Below are 21,741 nucleotides of genomic sequence, written 5' to 3' on the forward strand. Positions count from 1 at the left end.
CGACATGTACCGTGCCGATATGTGGTACATATAGGACTTGCGGAGGCACTTCAGCGTAAACCGGAGCTTATCACCCAATCCCTGGAAGCTGCGGCGATCCCCTAGCGGGCCTCATAGTATGCTCATTGCCCGAAGTTACCACTCGAGGGGAGGTTCGCACAGCAGTACTGACTGCTAACGCCCAGCTGAAGAGATGGTGCAAGCGAAACAGACATCGCTTCATTGACCTTAGCAAGGGCTGGACCCCAACAATGCTGGACAGGAACGAAATTCCTTGTGTTCGTAGCGCCCTCGCTATGAACACAAGGACAGAATAAAACAGCCGCAGCATGCCCGGACACCGCAAGCCCGACAAGCCCAGCAACACCAACAGGCCCCAGCCGCAGAATGTACGAGTCAGACTGCAGAGTCGCACAGCACTCTTCAGCTACCGCCAGCAGTGCAACGCCCCCACCAACAGGCGCAGGGAATAGCCAATATCCACCCTCCCCCACCACTGGGGCGCTACACCAATCCCAATGTGGAGCCCCCAGGCCACACTACTGACAATGTACGCCGCTGTGGGAGAGTTGGTCAGGCACCACCTGATGCTGGCTCACCGCCTGCCCCAATAAGGCGCCAACGAAAGCACGCATGTCGCCGCAGACATCCCGCCGCAGTTCGCATAGGCTTCCTGAACCTCCACGAAGCACGAAAAGACGCAAAGTGGGAAGAACTGTTCGAGACACTAAACAATGAGGACTTCACCCTGTTCGCGGTAGCCGAGACTCATCTTAGGGACTTAGAGGAGCCCCCGGTCCACGAACGATGGCACTGGGCTAGAAACAATCGCGAACAGGGGTCCCGCAAAGGAGGAGGAGTCTGGATGCTGTGGAGAAGCGAAGAAGAGAAAGGCGCGTGCTGTGAGCACATGGATTACTGGCACCATCCTGGGTATGCCCGTGATCGTCGGCATGGTATATCTTGCCGTGAAGTGTGGACAACACAATGGGAATTCCCAAATTATGCAGTGCCTCACAGAGGATATTCAGAGATGGGCTTCCGGTAAAGAGGTGATACTCATGGGCGACTTTAACGGGCATATTCAGTCCTTGGATGGCTACCAGGACTACAATGGCCAGATCATGATCGACTGGGCCCACAAACACTGCCTGGAAATTGCCAACCTCCGGGCCGAATGCGAAGGACAGTTACATGGAGTGCCTGAAGCAGCCGTTCAACAATAGACTATGTGCTTGTCTCGCCTAAGCTGGCAGCCAGCATCACGCAGATACACATCGATGAAGATGGCTGGTTTAGTGTCGGTAGCGACCACAACCGCATTCGACTGTCAGTGGCAACCACCGCACTTCCAAGATAGGGAACCAGAGCCCGGAAACGCGCTATCTTCGAGTGGACTCATATGAAACTGTGGCCAATTCATTTGAAAGTAGCACCACGCGCAGGGAGGGCACCACGTACGCCGAGTAAGTCTGAGAGCTGCTGCGCATCATGAACCAGCACGCAGTTCATGTCACATCTCGGGGTGGAATGCAGCGCAAAAAGTGGTGGGACGATGAGGTTAAGTTTGAGCGGAGCGCGGCCAACCGCCTGCATCGCAGAGCAGTCAAACAACTCCCTGTGGAAGACTGTCAACTGGCCTCGCAAGAGGGAGGCGCAACAACTTGTCCAGGTGAAAATGGCAGCATGCAATCAAAAACAGCTACAAGAAATCACGAGAGCCGGGCGCAACGCTTCGCGCAAGTTCTGGGCTTATGTGTCCTCCCTGGACAGGAAGCCACCAGCTCATGTGCTACAGGACACTACCACAGGTGCAGTGGTCACTGAGCTAGCACAACATCTCACAGACCACCTTCACTCAGTATACGGACAGGCTGATCACCGGGAAGAGTCTGACACTGGAGCTGAGACACGTGTACCAACATCGTGCGACAGCGATACTTCAGATCTCAACTCCCGGTCGGTGATACCTAAAGCACTTGACCGAGCCATCGCCCACATGGGGGCTAACACAGCTCGAGGACTGGACGGCATTCCCGCTGAGTTGATTAAATGTCTTGGCAAGGAGGCTCGCGAACACCTTGCTGAATTATACACTGGAATCATCGCCGGCGACCCTATCCCCGAGGACTGGCTCCGCAATAAGGTATGCCTCCTCCCGAAATGCTCTACACAGCAGAGCTCGAACACCACTTGATCCGCTCTGGCGTCGGATTTGCCCTTCCATACTTGCGCAATGGCATTCCAGAGTCCTGGACACTAACGGGCCTGGTGTTTGCAGATGACATTGTGCTTCTAGCCGTGGAGGAAGCAGAGCTGCAGAAGCTTGTCTCCATCTCCGCCGAACATCTCAGAAAACTGGGGCTAGTTCAATGCAAGGAAATCAGCTGTGCTGTACTTCACGGGCCCCAGCACCACACTCTCCATGCTGCGTCTGCCAAGCGGAGAGCCCATACCTCAGACCACCACCTACAGGTACCTCCGCGACCTCCCGATCCACAAAGCTTCCTTCATGACAGCCAAGAACTGTTAGTGGAGTGTTTCTTGAAGGAACAAGTGTGAAAAATAAAAACTTGTCGGTGATTGTACACACGTCTTGTGTCTTGGTCGAATTCCTGAAACACTTAATTAGCTGCGCTCAAATTTCGCATTAGGAAGCAACGTAATCGTCGACAATTTTTTTTTTCTGATTAATAACCATTTGCATGCAGTAAACTAGGAATTCCAGAATTTTCAAGGACCAACAAGAATTCCAGGATTTTCAAGGGCCTTGAAAACGAAATTTTCAAATTCAAGTGTTTTCAAGGATCTGTGCGCACCCTGGAAAAACCTGTCATTTTGCACTAGACTATTTGTTTCTCAATGCCTAAAAGCAAGCGTTTCTGCAATTCGTAAAAACAAGTTGACATTTTCATTGTTTAACTCAGCACCGGTGACAAAGGCACTTGGTCATTCTTCCCCAAAAGATACACAGAGATGTGATAGGCACGCAGCATCTTGGTAGGCTACAAATTCCAGCGAGGGAGTGAAACTGCGGAACCCGGTACGAATTCTCAACAACGAAGGACGGTTTGTTACGTGAGCAAACAGAAGTAAAACATCGGCCACTTGCGTTGCCATTACAACTGCTACTATGGTCCCCGCTACCAGGTTTTTGCTGCCTCGTGTAAATTTAAACATACATTTTCGCGATCGTGTTTTGCAAACCAACGTAAAATACGATAGTCAAAAATATGAACTGCATTCTGTTTGTCGATGCTATAGTTTTCCTTTTTTTATGTAGTATACCCTACATGTGACTTCGTCACACACTACTGTGCTGCACTGCTCTATGTATTAAGCAGGTCAGGCTGGAGTTTTTTACCTGGCCCTTTTTTATTAAGACGTCGGCTGAGGAACGTATAAAGCGGGATCATATCAATGAGATTTTAATGTAAAGCGACTGCAGTAGAGCATGCGTGCTTTGTCAGCTACATGATGTTCTCAAGACGTGTTCCGGAGGTACCGTGTCTCTCAGGGTACAGTGAATAGAAATAATCGCAGCATTGGCACCGGCTCATCAGCGCCAGATTGTGCAACGGATGAAGGCTATGATGTGCTTTAGTGAAATGCTGCAACCAGTGAACGCCGTCTGGACAAAAGTTCCTGTATATTCATGATAATTGAATCATACAGTAAGTGCAGTACCAATGCAATACTAGTAATCACAAAAAATGATGTCGCACTTGCTGGCCTTTTTGGCGCAAGTTGGTGTGATTTCGACCAATTTAAAGGAACACAAAGGCAGTTTTCGAATGTGCTAACTTTCTAAATTTTTCAAGTAGAGTATTTTGCTGATCGAGTATGCATTTCGATTATGCATTTCGATTATGCATTACAGAAACGCGCTATCGCGATTGAAAATTCCCCACTCGCATCTCTCTTACGCGACGGCTGAAGAGAGAAATCTCACCCATGCCAGCCGATGTCACTCCCGAGGAGCATTTCAAGCCACCAGAGAATGCTTTCAGTGTGTATTACGGATGTAAAAAACCTGTCAAATGAGGTACTGCTCTGCATTCGAGTGCACCTACAGCTGTGAGGATCTTGTCTTCCACCATAACACCAAAAGTTCACAGCGAAATGGGACGCTGCAGAGAAGAAAGAGGTAAATTCAAGCCGACCAAAGAAAGCGTATTCTGCTCAAAGCACTTTCGTGACTGTGCAAACATGCAGGGTTTGTTCCTAGTGCTATTTTTATTTGCAAGTTTCACGGGCTATAGGGGGGAACCACTGAAAATCCCATATGTGCTGCCCTTGAGATGATCCGGCAGCCACACTAGCTTTGTGTCTAAAGGGCTGTGCTTCCTGAAGCTGCATTAAATGTTCATGCGAGTGTTCTGTGGTGCAAACATGTGCACAGTACCGAGTGTACAAGCCCTTTTTGAGCCCCTCTGGTGTGGCTCGTCCGGTATGTGAAACATCTGGCTGGTCACGCCGTTGTGCAGCAAGGACATGTTCCAAAGCCATTAAGATCTAAGAAGAAACGCTCGAGAAAACACGGATCAAAGTTTCAACTCTTGGAGATCACCGACTCCTGTATTTTAATAATTGAATTGTGCAGTAATGTACGTAGTACAAGTATGCCGAGCCCACATTCGTTTTCTACTTGACTTGAACATACACACTGTCGGACTACTTAACATCAGTACAAGGAAATATCCAACTGCAATAAGGTAGCTTTGAAATGGATTTGATGCTGCAGTGACTGTACCCAGAAACTGCAGGGAATGTGAACAATAGTGATGCGTTAATATTTCCACGTGGGTGCACACAGTATGAGCAGAAATCTACACACAGCAATTAAACGAAAGGCCAAGATGGAAGGAGGCACCATACTTGAAAGCTGCAAATAAAACTTATATAAAAGGCGTTCCTTCGATTTTCTCACACAAAAGTCAGTATACATCGGTGCTGCAAGTTAGCAGTCTTCCCAATAAATTTAGCCGGCTTTTAAACTGTTAAACGGGCAAAAATGTTTTATTGCCGGAGGCGGGATATTTTAGGTCCTTTTAGTGCTTTTATTGGCGGTTTTTGTGGCTTAGAATTTTTCTGAATTATTCATTTCTAAAAGAGAACATCGCTGTGAGCGCATGACATCCCAGAGATCTCAAGATTGTGAACATGTATGCACTGAATTGATATATGCGGCATTTTTTAATGCACTCGTTGAGTTTGCTGATGCCGGACATGCGGTCAGGCAAACCTGTCAAGCATATGTACAAGTTTGGGAAAGTGGACACGGGACCCTAAGTTTCGAAGAAAACTGTAGTGAGAGAATTCCGACAAAAATCCTTTCAAGCTGTTTGCTTTCTTCATACTGCTGCTGCTCTTGCAGTTGGACGCATGTTCAGTCATGCAGACATTATGAGCATAGATGATGAATCCCAGAGTGTAATCAAAACGATATGAACGCGCTGGCAGCAGTGTTGGAATCCTGCCTGGAACCAACAGAGGGCTCGGCAAACTAAGGTGAAACAGACGATGCAAAAGTGCTTGCAGACAGCCGTTTGTAGTGAAATTTTTTGCGACTAACATAAACCTACAGAAGGTAAGCAGGATAATCCAGGAAATGAAAGTATTCTTAATCTCAAATTTACAGCCAAACAAGAAAATGTGCTTGTCAATATATCTGAAATATTAGCAACGTTGTTTACAAGCCAAATAACAAAATAAAATTATAAAAATTGGCATTTTGATGCAATATTGAACTTAGCGGATTTTCTATTTTGGAATTGGCAAGAAGTGTTACTTTCCGACAGTTCAGGGCTCATTTGTTAGTGAACTGTTGCATTAAGCATCGACGAGTTCACAGGGTGCAATGTCGCGATGTAACGGACAGACAGCTTCAACGCAGTTAAGCTTGAGTGTCTCATTTTCTTGCGATATACGGGCTGGCTTCTAAACATCGTTTAACGACCTTTTGCAATGGGCAGGCAATTGAAGATGCTGTGTCGTGATGGCTTTGTGAGACCCACATGGCCTGACATGCTCGTGGAACCCCTGCGCGAGAGTTATTAGAAGATCAGGTGGGTCTCACTCGCTTCAGTATGGGCACAACCAGATCTATTCATATATGACCTCATGATTTTGCACTCGTTTCTGAAAACATTTGAACATAGTTCTGTGGTTGGGGGATGAAAATTAACACCTGTTAATTCACACTAGACCGACGCCAGCACGACCACATGGTCTTAGTATTGTGACAGGTTTTCAGGCCAGCCATATCAATGAGACGGAGAGCGACATACGCTACGTAGCTCTGCCTTATTTGTACTAAAATTGAGCAAATTAGTGGTGGAATTTCATATGTTCACACTTCGGCACTCGCTGATAATGCACGTTTTGCTACGAGTTGATGTCGACCCGCTTCTGTGACAAATAAGCCTAGCGAGCCCGCAGGCTTCGTGTGTGCGATTTTGGCTATCCTAGAGACCAAATTAACAAATTTTAGCAAATGCAAATGGTCATTGAGTGTAGTTTTAGTTGCAGGCATCAACATTTGCTTTTATCATAGGCGTCTGTACATAAAGCGGTAAGCATTGGTGTGACCCAGTCTGCTGAGCAATGTTCACGGTGGCTGGCAGCAGTTGTCGGCATCACTCATGGGCAAACAGATTAGATCGCTTTATTTATGCAAACGGCAGCCAAACAAACTTCTAGATAAACAGATTCACAATCAAGTATTGATTGCACTAAGCAACGCAATTACAATTAGTGGGAAGCGCTGGTCTTGTGTGGAACATGTCCACAACAATTATAGATCTCTCATGCAATATGCCATATCATTGGCAATTCTTGCAGGGTTATTGTGTCGAGTAAATGCATAATGCTATAACTGGAGCAGGAGAAATAGCCTGCATTTTTTGCAATGCAAACGAGCAATATATGCTCGTACGCAGCAGCACTCTTGGGTTGTCATCGGCACATTTTCAGGAGAATTTCTCACTCAAATGGAAAATGGCAAAGCGTTCATTTAGAAAATGCATTTGGTGAACAAGCAGCAAAAAAGCAGGCATCAAATATCAAAATCAGCAGCCCCAGGGCCTGTAGCAGACATACGCTATGGGCAGGATGAGGTGAAGAAGGCTGTTAGTCTGTGCAGACAAGTCAGGTAATGAGCCTTCGTAGTGTGACAATGAAATCAGCCAACAATGGGCCGATCGCTCTCGGCGCCAGACAACCAACGCTGTAGGCCAACCATCGGCGCGCCGTCAGTGTCAGCACAGTGCAACAAGCACGATGACCACACAAAGAACGCGTCTGTCGATGGTCTGCTGACCTGAACGCCCGTTAAAAAAAAAAGGAACAAGTCATTTCAAACTATACTTGATAAAAACTTGAAATTTCCCCCCGACCATTCCTTTACTTATAGCTGCACGCAGCCCCGCGTCATGCACCCCTGAAGAAGGAGCCGAGCCGGCTCCGAAACGTCGGGTTTTATAAAATAAAAGTGTTGGTTGGAGAAATTTCAAGTTTTTATTTAGTTATCAACCCAACCAGACAGGCAAATCTGTCAAAATGTTTAGCTTTCGAACTATACTTGGTTTTCTCATCAAGGTATGGGAGTTTTAACCAACGTCAAGTCATTATGGACAAGGCAGCGCTTGCTGCATTTCCGAACAAAATTCCTTGCGACAGGGGCTAATGTGTGGTGCTCGAAGAGCTTGTTTGTGGCTCTTCAGTACAAACAGAGAAAGTACTCTCAACAAGTTTAGATGCCTGCACTACTGCTCGAGCACCTGTTTGTACAGAAAAGGTCACAAAAGCTGCTGCCAGTTACCCTGAGCGGTCACATCGAGCCGCTAAGCGGAATTCTGCCGTGCACGTTTTTCTCTGTTTTCACTTTCATGAGTATCAACAAGTAATCATGAGTTCTAGAAAGCAAGTAAACGTCGCTAGTATCTCGACAGTCACGCAGTGTTACTTCTCAAATTATCTCAACTTTCTTATTGGAAGTCGTTCAGAGCCTAACAGACAAAATATCAATGTACTCTGATCAAGCAGGACAAGTTTGCGTATATGCTACAGTCGAACCCGGACATATCGAACTCGAAGGAGATCGCGAAATAGTTCGATAATCGATAATCCGATAACAGAAATTGGCTTAAGACGCCACTTGAAATCGTGAAAAACTGTGTCACGTAATCAACCCACTCGCATAATGAATCCACCCCTCCCCCTCTTTTGCCCTCGAGAATTTGAAAAAAAAAAAAAATAAAATAAATAAAGGCGTTCGGTGGCGTGTCCCTCCATTTCGACCGTCGCATCTACAGCTCATTTATTGGCAGCACGCCAAGATGCTACGCAGAGATAATGTTATGGTGTATCTTTCGACTATACTTTTGATAGATCCTGCGGTGGCAGGAAGCGAACTTGGCAGAGTGGCCGTGATGGCTTGATTGCACAAGCCTGGTTAGATTTATCACGCCGCGCTTGGGGCGGGCGTAGTCCTCTATAGTTGCCACGAGATGATTGGAAAGAGGGAGGGATAGCTGCAAATGCCATTTGAAGCGAACAATGCTAAAAGTCAGTGTCATGATCGCAGCTGACCGCATGCTTTCGCTGATTCATGAATGTAAGAACGAACGACTCTCGCAAAAAAACAAAAAAACCTGCCGGCGCAGCCGCCATATAGCATACACTGCGTCGCACATTCAGCATGACCAGTAAGGACGATTCTCGCAAAAGAAAGAAAAAATTGCAGCTTCTTAACGTCCACAGCCGCCACAGCAACATTCAGCACGACGGCACAAATAAAAAACTCCCGCAAAAAAAAAAAAAAAAAAAAAAAAGAAAAGAAAAAAGAAAAAAAAAAGCCTTTTCTTAGCGTTCGCAGCCACGAACGCAGACCAAGAAAGAGGGGAAGGGAAGAGATAAAGTCCCCGATTTTTCCCGGTGCATGAAATTTCCCCAACAATTGCTGGTTTTCCCACTCTGCGTACAGTAACAAGTTCCTGGGACCAAAAAAAAAATAAAAATGCTCATATTAACTAGGTTTTCAAATCCCCCAAACTTACTTTGTATTGTATTGTACTGGGTTTTTTTGGAGCATACGCGACTCAGGCTATCATGCACCAGGAACAATGCTTTTATTTTGTGGATACGGACTGATCTTTGCTTTAGGCCTTAAAGCTTGTTCAGGAGGTTTGCATCCTTTAGGAAATAGAGAACATTGACCAGTGAATGTTCTCCCAAAGCAAGCCAGGATGAAAAGGGATCTGTGTAAAAATGTGCAAAATATTTTTCTTTAGCGTCTCTACTTTAGAGCGTGAAAGTAAGACGTGATCTACGTCCATTACCAAAAGTGAAATGCATGGTAAATTAAATCGTACCCAATTGCTTGTCTTCAAAAAGCATCAGATGTACCCAAAACAAACCAGCATGACATAGCTTTGTAAAGCCACAAACAATAATTTAAAACTAACTGAAAGACTTGTAGCCAGGCTCTCCCTACGTACCTCTGGGTGGAGCAAAATATGATGCAGCAGGAATGATCTTTGACCTGTCCTGAATGTCGCCTTGCTTCTACAAGAAAGAAAAATGCCACATTAGGTCAGTTTGAACAGAGACGCAGTCATGGGCTCCGCACCTCGCCTGGGCCAGCATCAATCTCGTACAACTTCATGGAAATGATGTCATGGTTATCTGCAAACAGAACAGACAATACTACTATACGAGCAGTCCTGTCTCAACTTAAGCCGCACATGCATTCCTATGTGATATTGCAGCTGCACAGGCGGTCAGTACACTCAGGTGTAAATGAGACTTCGCATTCTCAATTATTTCAACTGCTATACTTACTGTCTTTTCTTGATTGTCTTCTATTATGGCACTGCTTGCATAAAATGATGATTTAGAACCATCAGTATAGAATGTTTTACAATTTCTGTATTTTTCGTTGAGGGCTAAGAACTCCTGTATAAATGTGGTGTTTGGTTTTTGTTGAATTTGCTAAGTGTGTGAAGTCAAATACATTTGGGAAATTGTACCAAGGTGGCAGAGGGTAGAGACAATGCCTACATCAGGTAGTGTACCAAGTATGTTCAAATCTTGGCACATCTCTTCAAAACGAAGCAGCAGCGGCCTGACTGTTCAGGGCTTGTTATTGAACAGTGTCCTGGATCGGCATTTTGTAACTATATTGCGTAGCAAAGGTGTTCGGATAGTGAACGAATTTGCAGTATGTAAGAAAGTGTGAGCATGGTTCTTCTGTCTGAAAGCGACTCGTTTGTTTCCGCCTAAAGGCTTTTTACGGGTGAAGTCCTGTAGGCACCAATTGACAGATGAAAACCAAAGTTATGGACTGGGCCATTTCAGGTATGAGGGTCTTCCAGACCGATGAAGCAGAAGCATGAGCATACGAATAAATCTGTAAAAGGCACGTCCTGTCTGATCCCCAGCGTTTATGTGACAGCACTTCAAGTAGGTTCAAAGATGCTTTCTTTTTGGGTGCGTTTACGTGTGGGCGGAGCTTTCTGTTGAATGTAATGCCTAGAAATCTGTGTTCATGTTTTATTGGCAGAGCAACGTCATTGAGATAAACTGTGGGATCCGTATGCAAACCTCTTCTGAGTGAGAACAAAACAGCTACTGACTTCTGTGTGGAGAATCTGAAACCATTTCTATCAGCCCATGTTGATTTACTATTAACTGGATTTGCCTCCCGCATGTTGATACACTAGACGACATACATGCTATTTGCAGGTCATCGACGTAGTCAGAACACATGATGGACGCTGCGATTAAATTTTACTAGGAAAAGAGTAGTACTTAAGATGCACCCCTGAGGCGCACCATTTTCTTGAGTTCTTAGACAATGTGGAACCGTACCTGAAATGACCGGTTAGATAAAAAGCCAACAGCCACGAATCCCAAGTCGCGCAAGATCCCAAACCTCCATGTGGTGTCATAGGCTTTTTTGAGGTCAAAAAAGGTGATCAGCAGTGGAACATGTTTTTTTAAACAGCACTGGTGAACGTCAAGCAGTTTTCGGGATTCAAGGACAAACATCAGAATACTTCCAAACGACTTTGCGAGACAGCAGGGCTATTGGTTTATAGCTGGTTGGAGAAGGGCTTCAAGAGTGGCACTACAATAGCTTTCTTTCACGCCTTTCGCATTGTTCCCAATATCCATATTTTATTATAGTGCTTCTACTGATGATTCAGATAAATGGGTCAGCATTTCACAGTGAATTTCACAGTGTTTTTGCCAACCAACAGTACCACTTTTTCTCATGTAATCAAACAATTTGCTCTACCCATAATTTGTTTTTCAGCTGTTGATGCTAAAAAGGAATGTGTATAGTGTGCAGAACTTGAAACTGGCAGCAAAATGCTCTCCCAGTATATCTGGGGTTTGTCAAAAGTGGAATTGTGAAGGGGGTGTGCTTTCCATCCAGTTTGGTGGAGCAATTTATTGATGACACATATTTCTGCCATGATGCTTTTTCAGCTTGCTTTCTAAATACTCGCCACTGTTTCTTTTTTTGCTTGTTTATACTGTCGTGTGTACCAGGATTTGTGTCTATGCTCCTGAGAGATAGCAAAGCGCAATAATGCAAGCAGTAAGCTTTTTGTTGAGCTCATCTACGCCGATGTCATCAGACATTTTTTAGGTTTGCTTCGGAACAATCAGATCAATTTTCCAGACTGATTATGGAAGGTAAATGATCGCTTCCATGTGGGTTATCAAGGATGCCCCATTTAAAATTGGTATAAACATAAATCCTGGCAGCTCATTTTTGCACTGTATATAAAAGACAGATGTTGTTTGTTGGCTTCCCCAAAAGGAGGAATAAGGTTCTGGTAGCCGTTCTAAATGTTGCTCTAAAGGGTAATGGTTAGAAGGGGTTGAAAGGTGATTGATGGAGAACAGTTGGTTTTCAGCTGGACTTGTGAAGTTGCAACACTGCTCTGTACTAGAACGCCTCCAGACAGCCTACCTGCTTGCTCTCGGTCGCGTCGGAAGTGCTCTTTTAAAATGCCCTTTTGTTGAGGTTAGTCTCCTGCAAACATGGGACCACAGGGGAAAGTAAATTCATTGAATGCCATGTTTATGGGCTGCTGGAAATGAAGTTTAAAACTGTGGTGGACAACTGTGCAGAATGCACAGATAGGTTAGTTTTAGACCTCGCCATATGGGTTGAGGCCTTTGGGCTTGGCTGATCTGACGGTCCGCGCAGCCAGCTTTGTGGGTGGTGGTGGAATAGCGCTAGCTATATCCACCAGGGGCGTGGATGGCACTGCCCTGGAATCACTGTGTGTTTCCTGGGCAGACGCTGACGACCGCTGTGATGCCATGCCCTGCTGCGCCCCAACCGATTAATGCAGGTTTTGTGGTAATGAAAGCCACTTTTGTGCTTCTCCGTAAGTTACGTTTTCGGTGACTTTCAGTGTGACTATTTCTTTTTCCAAGATGAACGTGAGCGTGAATAAGCCCTTCACAGTTTGCAGAAAGGTGCGGTTAAACTTCACAGGTGTCTGTAGGGTATTCGTGGGAAGCACACTTTGCGCATGTGAGTTGGCCACGGCAACTCTGAGAGCCATGGCCATATTTCTGGCACTTAAAGCAGCGGCGTAGGTTGGGAATCTAGGGCCTGACTTTGAGTTTTGTATAGCCTACCTATTCTGGGAGGGTGCTTGATGCAAAGGTAAGTATGATATGTTTGGTTTGGATTCCCTTGTCTCGCCTGATTTTGATCCTACAGATGCAGGTCACATTCTGCTCTTTCATTTCGTCTAACAGTTCTTCTTCAGTGAGGTATTTCAAGTCATTGTCGGATATTACTCCACGGACGATATTCAATGAACGGTGTAGGCTGATTGTCATGGGGATCTCTGCGAAGGATGTGATGGCTGCCAGTTTACTCATGCTGATATCAGGTTGTAAGTACTTCAAGGAGCAGGTCACCATTTGTCAGTTTTTTCATCTTGTAGCCTTGTCCTATAACATCTGTGAGAGTCTTTGCAACTACAAAAGGTGAGATTAGTCTTTCCATTTTCTCCGTGTTGTCAGAGTGGATCACGTGGAACTGTGGGAAGCTGGTTGCATTTTTCAGAAAAAACATAGAGGTCATATCAGTGAGCCCTCTTTTGGTGGGAGGGCGATCAGTTGAAGAAGAGGAAGAAGCCATTAAGTTTGTTTTTGTTCGGCCATGGTGTCAGCCACCCACCATGGAGTCCAACAAGGGGACGTGACAAATTAAAACCTAAGTCATGCCTACGACAGCCGTATACTGCGACTATATAACCAAATATGGCAGAACTCAAGGTAGTTTTGCCACACAAGGTTAACCATCGCTACCTGGAGAAGACAGGACAGTTGTGAGAAAGGAAATAGAAAAGATGGAGGGGAGGATAGGAAAAGGCAACTGCCGATTTCCCCCGAATGGGTTAGCCCGGAGGTGCCGTCTATGGTAGGCGTAGGCCAAAGTGGTGTCTTGCCTCTGCCGAGGGGCCTTAAACTTGTTCCAAATGCTAGGCATCAGCTTGACCATCAGGATCCCCTTTTCCCCACACCTAAGCGTGGGTGCTCGGGGTCCGTGGTGTCGCACAGTGCATGCACACATCTGCTTTAACAAATGCCCCCTGCGGGGATTTTAGGTTGCACTGTGCAATGGAGGACACTGGACCCTCTCATCTGTTCACCCTGCCTGTTGTCTGCCCATTTTCAAGACACATGACCACTCACCCAAATACATTTTTCTTGATTTCTTTTTTTTAGCATCTTTCCGAAATCCCCTGAGTAGTAAGTAGCTAGTTGGAACTATATGCATACCTGCCAAATAGGCGGGATCAAAAATGTGAACATTTGCACCTCCACAGCGTTTTTTAATATGAAACCATTGCACATGCCCTTTAGCCAAGATGAGGGATGATATCCTCTGTGCATGCTCCCCCCAACCTTCCTAGCAGGCAAGAAGATCACCTGAAAGATCCCCTGTCACTGCAGATGCCCCAAAGTAATAATGAGTAGGCAGCTCAACGCCCTTGACAGTGAAGCACTCCTTCCAAGCATTTTTCCCTTCTATGTCTGTTGCCACCTGCACCACAAAAGAAAACACATCAAACTGCATGCCACAGGACGGCTGTAGTCTTTTTGCGCTGTTCCTTTCGTATGCACACTTAGTGTGCCTCAATCAATAGAATATGTTTCGCAGCAATGCCTGACCACATTTCTGTAGAGAGCTCACTTAGTCATAAAAAATTATTGCATTGGAAACACTTTTCAGGTAATCTGTTAACGATATGACAGCCTTTTCTGCTTCACTGATCAGACACCCCTAGTATTAAAATAGACTACACTGAATTATCGATAAAGTAACTTTTCATGCTACTAGCAGGGGGGTGGCATGTTGCGAGTTCCACGCTATAGGAGCCGCCACCGTCGGAACGATACCAGCGCATTGGTGGCAGAGGCAAAACGCAGATTGCGCTGGGCCTAATACAAATATAATTTGCATACTTAGAGAAGCATGGGGCACAATACCTTTATGTTCGCAGGTTAATTTCGAAAAGAGCCACACGCAGTTGACAGTGTTTTGTAGCGAAAAGGTTATCTGCCCACGTGACATACCTCCCCCCTCCCATCCATTTGAATCGTCAGCCGAGAGTGCAGTGGCAGGTATCACGTGCCAAATAGGAAATGTGACAAGTGAAAAGAAGCAACTCGATCTGATATTATTGTGTAAAGAAGCTGTGCGACAGCACCGGATACTTAAGATTGCGCAAGCTCTACAGTTCCTGCTTACCAGAGGTATTTTTCGCACTTCATCTAAAACATTAGTGAAACAGTTACAACCGATAGCGACACTGTTAGCTATCTTAGACCGGTGACAATTGCTACTTGAAGCCGCTACGACCGAACATTCAGGAATGTTTTATTGTGCTTTCGTTAGGCGAGTTGTTTCGTATGGTTCTTTAATGAACAGTTAAAGTAAAAATGTGCTCATGCTGCGGTGGTCAGGTCAGGCCTCATCATAGTGCGTGCACATAAGTTTAGCCACTGCCGTTGTGATACTCATGCCCAAATGCAACATTATTGTACGTGCTATGTCGAGACTGATGTTTTATTTGAATAAAGTATGCAATTCATGTCGACTATTTTGTGTTGCTGCCTGGCTACCGCGCGACCGCTTTCGCGGGTGCGGCGCGCGCCATGGCGCATTCTGCTAGATTTACTAACGTGCCTGAGGTGCTACACGAGAAGAACCAATACACACGAAATGTGGGTGCTCAACAAAATATGCGGAAGCGCTGAGTGAGAGCAGCACGCGACAAAATGTATAAAAAAACGAGCAGCAGCGGTGCAACTGCCCTCTGCCATAACGGATTGAATTGGCTTGTTGCGGCAAGAGGGGCTTGCAAACAGCAATGCATTCCGATTGCGGGTAAAATCTGAGGTTTTTACCGGTCGTACACGTTGGTAATAATTTTTTTAGTGCAAATAATGGCAAAATATAGCACTTTAACGCATTATATACCTTGTTCTACTCTCGGGTGGGTACAGATGCCTTTTAGCGATCAGAGTGTTTACCACCGAAAAAACAGGAGCCAGTGTCGCCAGCGATTTTTCCGCTCCATTGCTTCTATAGACCTTATGCAAAATTGCTGCCATCTATCGGACCTTTAGCGAACCGCGTTACGCGACGCCATGTTGAAGGGTTCAGTGCGTTGGCTGCGGCCGTCGCGTTAGCTGTGTCTGCTTTGTGCTGTGATTTCCGCGTATTTGTTCGCATTCAAAGCAAAAAATGACGGAATAATAGACGATTGACTTGTCCACGCCGCCTACATTCCAATTGTACATCGGGAAGCGATACTGCGCTGCCAAAACTTCTTGCGAACGGTGCTAACAGCGTAGCTACAAATGGCAAAACCTTCGTTGTTGCTCCGGGGCATTCCTTGATACGCTCCTCAAATACGCGTCCATGAAAGTGCAAAACATATTGATATTGCTTCCGAGTGTAAAACATGCCTGCGATGTACACGTACACGAAGGAGCTTAATGTTGCTTCTTGTGTTTTTTTTTTTTCTTGTTTTTTTTAAATATAGGACTTATGCCTAATAAACACTGCGCTCTGATTGACCTTCACAGTTTCCAGTGAAGCACGCGCACTACTGTTCCCATCCTCTGTCTGAACGTTTAGCAGCTGATGTATCTCGTTAGTGTGTAATCAACCATATAGCAGATCCCATATTCTATATGTTACTGGCTAAAAACCCCAACCACGTTAATTTGCCGGTGAAACGTGACACATCAACGACGTGATTCCATGCGCGCTGATCTTCCTCAGATATGTAGCTCCTGTTGCCTTCACATCGTGGTTCTATTTCGTGAAAATCAATATATAGCAGATACTGCTGCCTGCGAAGTCGCATAGCAGAGGTCTGCCTTATACCCAGACGCAATGTCAAGCTCCTTCGTGGACGCATATTAGAGCAGTGCTTTGTGCAATTCGCAGTTTTTGCAGCAAAGTCTCTCCTCTCCAATACCGCATTTTTTTTCTTTTTCTTTCCGTAATTGACGGAATTGAAATATTTCAATTGTTTTTCGTTGTCCATGTCAGGGATGAGCTCAGTAGTGAGACAGAAAGGAGGGGGGGGAACAAGGCTTAACGGCTTTCTTTGTTTGTGAAGATATTGCATTAAAAAACTAATCACACTGCGTTCTCATGCAATATTCGACACTAGTGACATTCTTCACGAAATCGTTTTGCGAAAAAGTAGCGAACGTATATGGCTTGTATAATGTTCAATGGCGCTTTTCTTTCTATAGCTGCCGAATATATTTTGCAAAGTCCGAATTTACGGGGCGTCCAGTCAGTTGACACCTGAAAGAACACAAATGTTTTCAATGTGGAGCTGTGATGCATGGGATATTTTTTTTTTTTGCCTTATTGCAAAACAACAAACATTATTTGCCAGCAGCAATTCAGGGAAGTAGTAGAATGTACCAAGCAATGGGCATACAGAAAATTGATGCATACATGTATAGTGCTGGATACTTTTAGACAAAATAACGTTGTAAGACATGTGTGTGCTCATTCTTGCTTCTACTGCGATAGCCGCAGTAGCAAACCTCACTGCCAAGCGCAGTAAGGCTCGCTACAAACGATATTGCTCTGTGGATAGTGTCAAATGGTTGACAGTTTCAATCCCTGCCTCATTACACTGTTTTCATGGCGCGCCATGAAGGTTAAACGAAGAAACGGAATTATTCAGTGATATGGATGGGAGAAAAGAAGACTGGCGTGGTCCAAATTAAGGCCTAACTCCTTTTCGATACACTTCCACAACTAGCAGAAAAAAAAATCTCGCACATATTATATATATATATAAAAAAACAGCGCGGTGATCGCCATCACTATATAGCAACAACAATCATGCGAACTCGCGGTAGACGAGAGCAGCTAAACAGTAGGGGCAGTTGCTGCCGCATATATACTCTGAGTCATTTCTTTTGCAAGTTGTGTTCTGGAGACGCATCTCAACAACTGAAGCGTGGACGTAGCCGACTATATTCAATTCATCAATGAATCGAATGCGTAAAGACGTTAGAATATCGCGCTGGAACTTAAGACAGCAGTCTGGAGCCTTTGAAGTGCCGAAACCTGTTCTGTCTGTATACCTGGACGTATACATACGGGCGAAATCTGTTGACAGCTTGTATGCATGAAACCTTAAAAGCCGAGATGAATTAGCGCAACAAGGAAATCAGGAACAACACTCTTCCAGGTCTTTTTATGCGAAAAGGCGATGCGCAGTCCGTCTACAGGCAAATTTAACACACCGCGGGCGATATATTTTGTCTGCCTTAGCACCGGGTACTGATTTGCAATCTTCCAATGCACGCTAAATAAGATATTTTACAATTCAGGCACGTTGCTTGAAGGTGCGCCTAGCGCGACAACCACGCGAGAGCAGATTAACAGAAGCCTCAAGAAAAAAAAAGAAAAGCCCAAGGGATGTAACTTGCTGCTTCTTTTCTTCTGCACCCTTATTTTAATTTTGCGTACAACAGGGGACACAACGGTATGTCGATATTATCGGCAAAAACGAGCATTAACCCTCTAATGTCACTTGCCGCTCCTCAATGCAGCTACCCTTGAACATGGCGGAAACGCGCGTGGCGGCCAATAGATGGCAGCAATTTTGCATAAGGTCTATTGGAGTGTCATCCCACTGCTACTAGGCATATATTTTGCCGAAGGCAATATGGCAAAGCGGCAAAGTCAAAGCATGCAACCATACAATTTTGCAGCTCAAACTGTAGGCATTGGGAAATCAGGCAAAAGATACAGCTGTTCCAACTGCAAGCAAACAACTTTTCATACCACGAAAAAGGTCAAAAACTCAGGCAAAATTCCTTAAGGCAGTGAAATTGCCTCCTAAGTTAAATTTACCCCAGCTTCAAATTGCTCAATTTAGCCTTGGCTGCTTGCCATCTTGGGGCTCATTTACACAACGATCACAAAACGATCAATTTGCCCCAACCTGGAGAGATAAAAAATCATTTTTTATTTGTGCCAACGTTCTGAGGGGCATTTTCAGGCAGCTAGTCTCAAACATACACACAAGCAGCAACAGCAAGCATAAAATGAGACTAGAGGTGTGCACGCTGAATGTTTTTGCTTCCTGTATGTGAAACCATTACTAGCCCCAATTCCATCTGCAACCATTTTTGCAGATAATGCAGCTTCTACATCCACCAATGATACTGATGGTGATGCGATCCCTTGGTGCTGGTTACGCAGGCAGATTTAGGGCAGTAATCGTACAATCGAAAAGTTGGGCTAACTGATCAGTTGAGTTTTTATGACGTGAGCTCAGTGTGTAGAGCGACTGACCAGAACATTGCAAAGTTAATGAGGGTAGATAAAACCATAAGGCAGGCCCCCAGTAGCATGAATCATGCCTTATTTATCTTGAGATGTTGTTTCCTTGCTTACTAATTGCTTTCATCAAGGCACACTCACAACAATATTTCCAAGGACTTTTGAAAACATCCAACTTTACCAATTATGATACTTTACTGAGCTTGGCTGTAGTAGGAATGGGAGACACCTTTGTATGCACAACTGCAATCAGAAAGCACTAATAGAAAAGCATAGAGAACACTCACTGTGAGAACGTCATTCTCATAGCGTATGACAACGTGAGTATCATGATCAACATTTCTGAATTTGGCCTCGCACCCAGCCAGCTCAGTGTGGGTGCCGTCACGGTCATGGTCGTAAGACAGTGTACCATTGTTGACCATTGCAGAAATGTAGGGGTGGCCGTGCTAAAAAGAGAACAAGAGTTGTCTTAAAAGCTAGAAAACGTTCAGCACTGGAGACAGCTCTCATTTCAGAAGAGTGGCGAGTTGGGCTTGTTGGTTTACCATCATGTTGGAAACATGGAAATGGAATGAAATCTAGTTTTGTAGATATAACATCAGGTGTCCCACAGGGCTCAGTTTTAGGACCACTTTTGTTCTTAATATATATATAAATGACATTTGTTCTGGAATCAATTCTAGTATACGGTTGTTTGCCGATGGCTGTGTTTTATATAGACAAATTAGAAATCAAGACGACGTTGCCCAGTTACAATGTGACTTGAGTGTTTTTGAATGGTGTTCAAAATGGAAAATGAAGTTAAACACTAAAATCGACATGTGTATTCCACTTTTTTTTACGTTTGCACGTAAAAAAAATAAGTTAGAAGTTAGCCTCAGAGTATAGCATCAGTGGTATTATAGTGACACAAAAAGTGGCGCATAAATACTTAGGTGTGACACTTACAGCCGACTGTACATGAAATACACGTGGATACCGTAGTTGCAAAAGCCGCCAGGACCTTAAACTTTATACAGCGAAATCTGAAACACGTGCCGCCTTGTTTGAAATCAATAGCCTACTTAACGTACGTTCGACCACTGCTCGAATATGCTTGTGCCGTATGGGACCCTTGGCAAACTACATTGAGCAATACAATTGAAAACATTCAAAATAGAGCAGCAAGGTTCGTCCTTTGTCAGTACTCGAGAACTGATAGCTGCACAGTCATGAAAAATGAATTAGGATGGGAAACCCTCTCCTCTCGAAGAAGGAAATTACGTCTGAAAATCTTGTAACAAATATACCACAACAAAACAGGCATTCGAAAGGAAATATACTTACATAGGCCACATTATGTTTCTGCTCGCACAGATCGTTGTTTTAAAATTTTTGAATACCGTGTCAGAACTAACATGTATGCCAGTTCCTTTTTTGTTCGATTCATCAGTGAATGGAATCGGCTTTCAGGTCATCAAGTGTGCTCCATAAATGAAGATGTGTTTTTTTTCCACTCTGTAAACCCCCTGCTGTAGCGCCTTCGGGCTAAGCGGGGTAATCATTGAATAAAGAATAAAGCACTAGTACAGGACGGAGCGAGAACACAACACAGGCGCTGTTACACAGGGAGAACGTGAAGAACGACAGAAGCGAAAGGGCCCGATGTAGAAATGAAACTCGGAAGAGTGGAGAGTTTGGCTTGTTGGCTTACGATCATGTTGGGAACAGCATTAGTACAGGACGGAGCGAGAACTCAACACCAGCGCCGACTAGCAACTGGCGTTTGTTTCAGAAATACTGATTATATATATATGTATATATAGGGTGTTACATATAAAAATAAATGGACTTTCAGAGGTAACATTATTTTTGTTGCCCGCAGTTATCAAGGGTCTGGGCGGGTTCTATAAGACGGGTTAGATGTGCTCTTCAGTGGAATAATTAACTGAAATTTGTTAATTAACTTTTGAAGTATTGCAATTGGGTGCATGATTAAAATTTGGAAATTGTAGAGAATCATGAGTCAACCTGATATCCATCGTTAGTTTTATGAAAACTTTATTGTGCGGAGAACTGCAGCGCTCAGAAACTCAGCTCTACAGACGCGCGCAACGGGCTCCGCGCGGCAACTGAATGCCACAAAGTGATGCCTCCGTGTTGACGTCACTTACAGTTGTACAAATCTCGCGCGCGCCGCGCTTTATCTGTGGTTCGAAAGAAAAGTGGCTCGCCGCTGCTCAGCCCAAGATAACGCGCGGCTAGCCTGTGATTTGTACAACTGTGATTGACGTCAACGCGGGGCCGTGAATTTGCGGCGCTCAGCTGCCGCGCGGAGCCTGTTGCGCGCGTCTGGAGAACTGAGTTTCCGAGTGCTGCAGTTATCCGCACAATAAAGTTTTCGTAAATCTAACGATAGATATCGGGTTGACTCATGATTCTCTACAATTTCTGAATTACAATGATGAACCTAATTGTAATACTTAAAAAGTTAATTAATGAATTTTAGTTAATTATTCCACTGAAGAGCACATCTAACCCGTTTTATAGAACCCGCCCAGACCCTTGATAACTTCGGGCAACAAGAACAATTTTACCTCTGAAAGCCCATTTTTTAAAATTACTTAGTCTTCCCTGTAACACCCTGTATATATACAGTCGTGCCTCGTTAATATGAACACTTTGATTTCCGACCAAAACTGTCCATAAAGCGAGTCATCCATAATAACGAATCACGAATAAAAACAAAAAGGAGCTTATTGAGAAAAAAGAATTGTAATTAACGACTGCTTTTGTACATAACGGTGTGCACTGGACTCAGTATTTCACAGAACACCGGCAATTTTGAGCGCATTATTCTTGTCATTGCTGTCTTCGAAAAA

At 44.7% G+C, this 21,741-nt stretch overlaps 1 protein-coding gene across 2 annotated transcripts in view; it reads right to left on the reverse strand.

The window, feature by feature from the left end:
* The window catches only part of LOC146207006 (vesicular integral-membrane protein VIP36), a 69,738-nt gene that overhangs the window by 4,119 nt on the left and 43,878 nt on the right, over window positions 1–21,741 (reverse strand). Inside the window, exons 5-9 of one of the 2 annotated variants that reach the window (XM_084591759.1) lie at window positions 19,165–19,326; window positions 13,972–14,086; window positions 9,632–9,687; window positions 9,501–9,567; window positions 2,399–9,260 (exon numbers count right to left, since the gene is read on the reverse strand). In XM_084591759.1, the coding sequence (XP_084447885.1) occupies window positions 9,169–9,260; window positions 9,501–9,567; window positions 9,632–9,687; window positions 13,972–14,086; window positions 19,165–19,326 (492 nt within the window). In that variant the 3' untranslated portion in view covers window positions 2,399–9,168. Of the gene's footprint in view, window positions 1–2,398; window positions 9,261–9,500; window positions 9,568–9,631; window positions 9,688–13,971; window positions 14,087–19,164; window positions 19,327–21,741 lie in introns of those variants that run through there. The other variant, XM_084591752.1, reaches the window with a different exon arrangement.

Source organism: Amblyomma maculatum, chromosome 1, assembly GCF_055883805.1.
Source record: "Amblyomma maculatum isolate TAMU_Amacu chromosome 1, ASM5588380v1, whole genome shotgun sequence".
NCBI lineage: Eukaryota > Metazoa > Arthropoda > Arachnida > Ixodida > Ixodidae > Amblyomma > Amblyomma maculatum.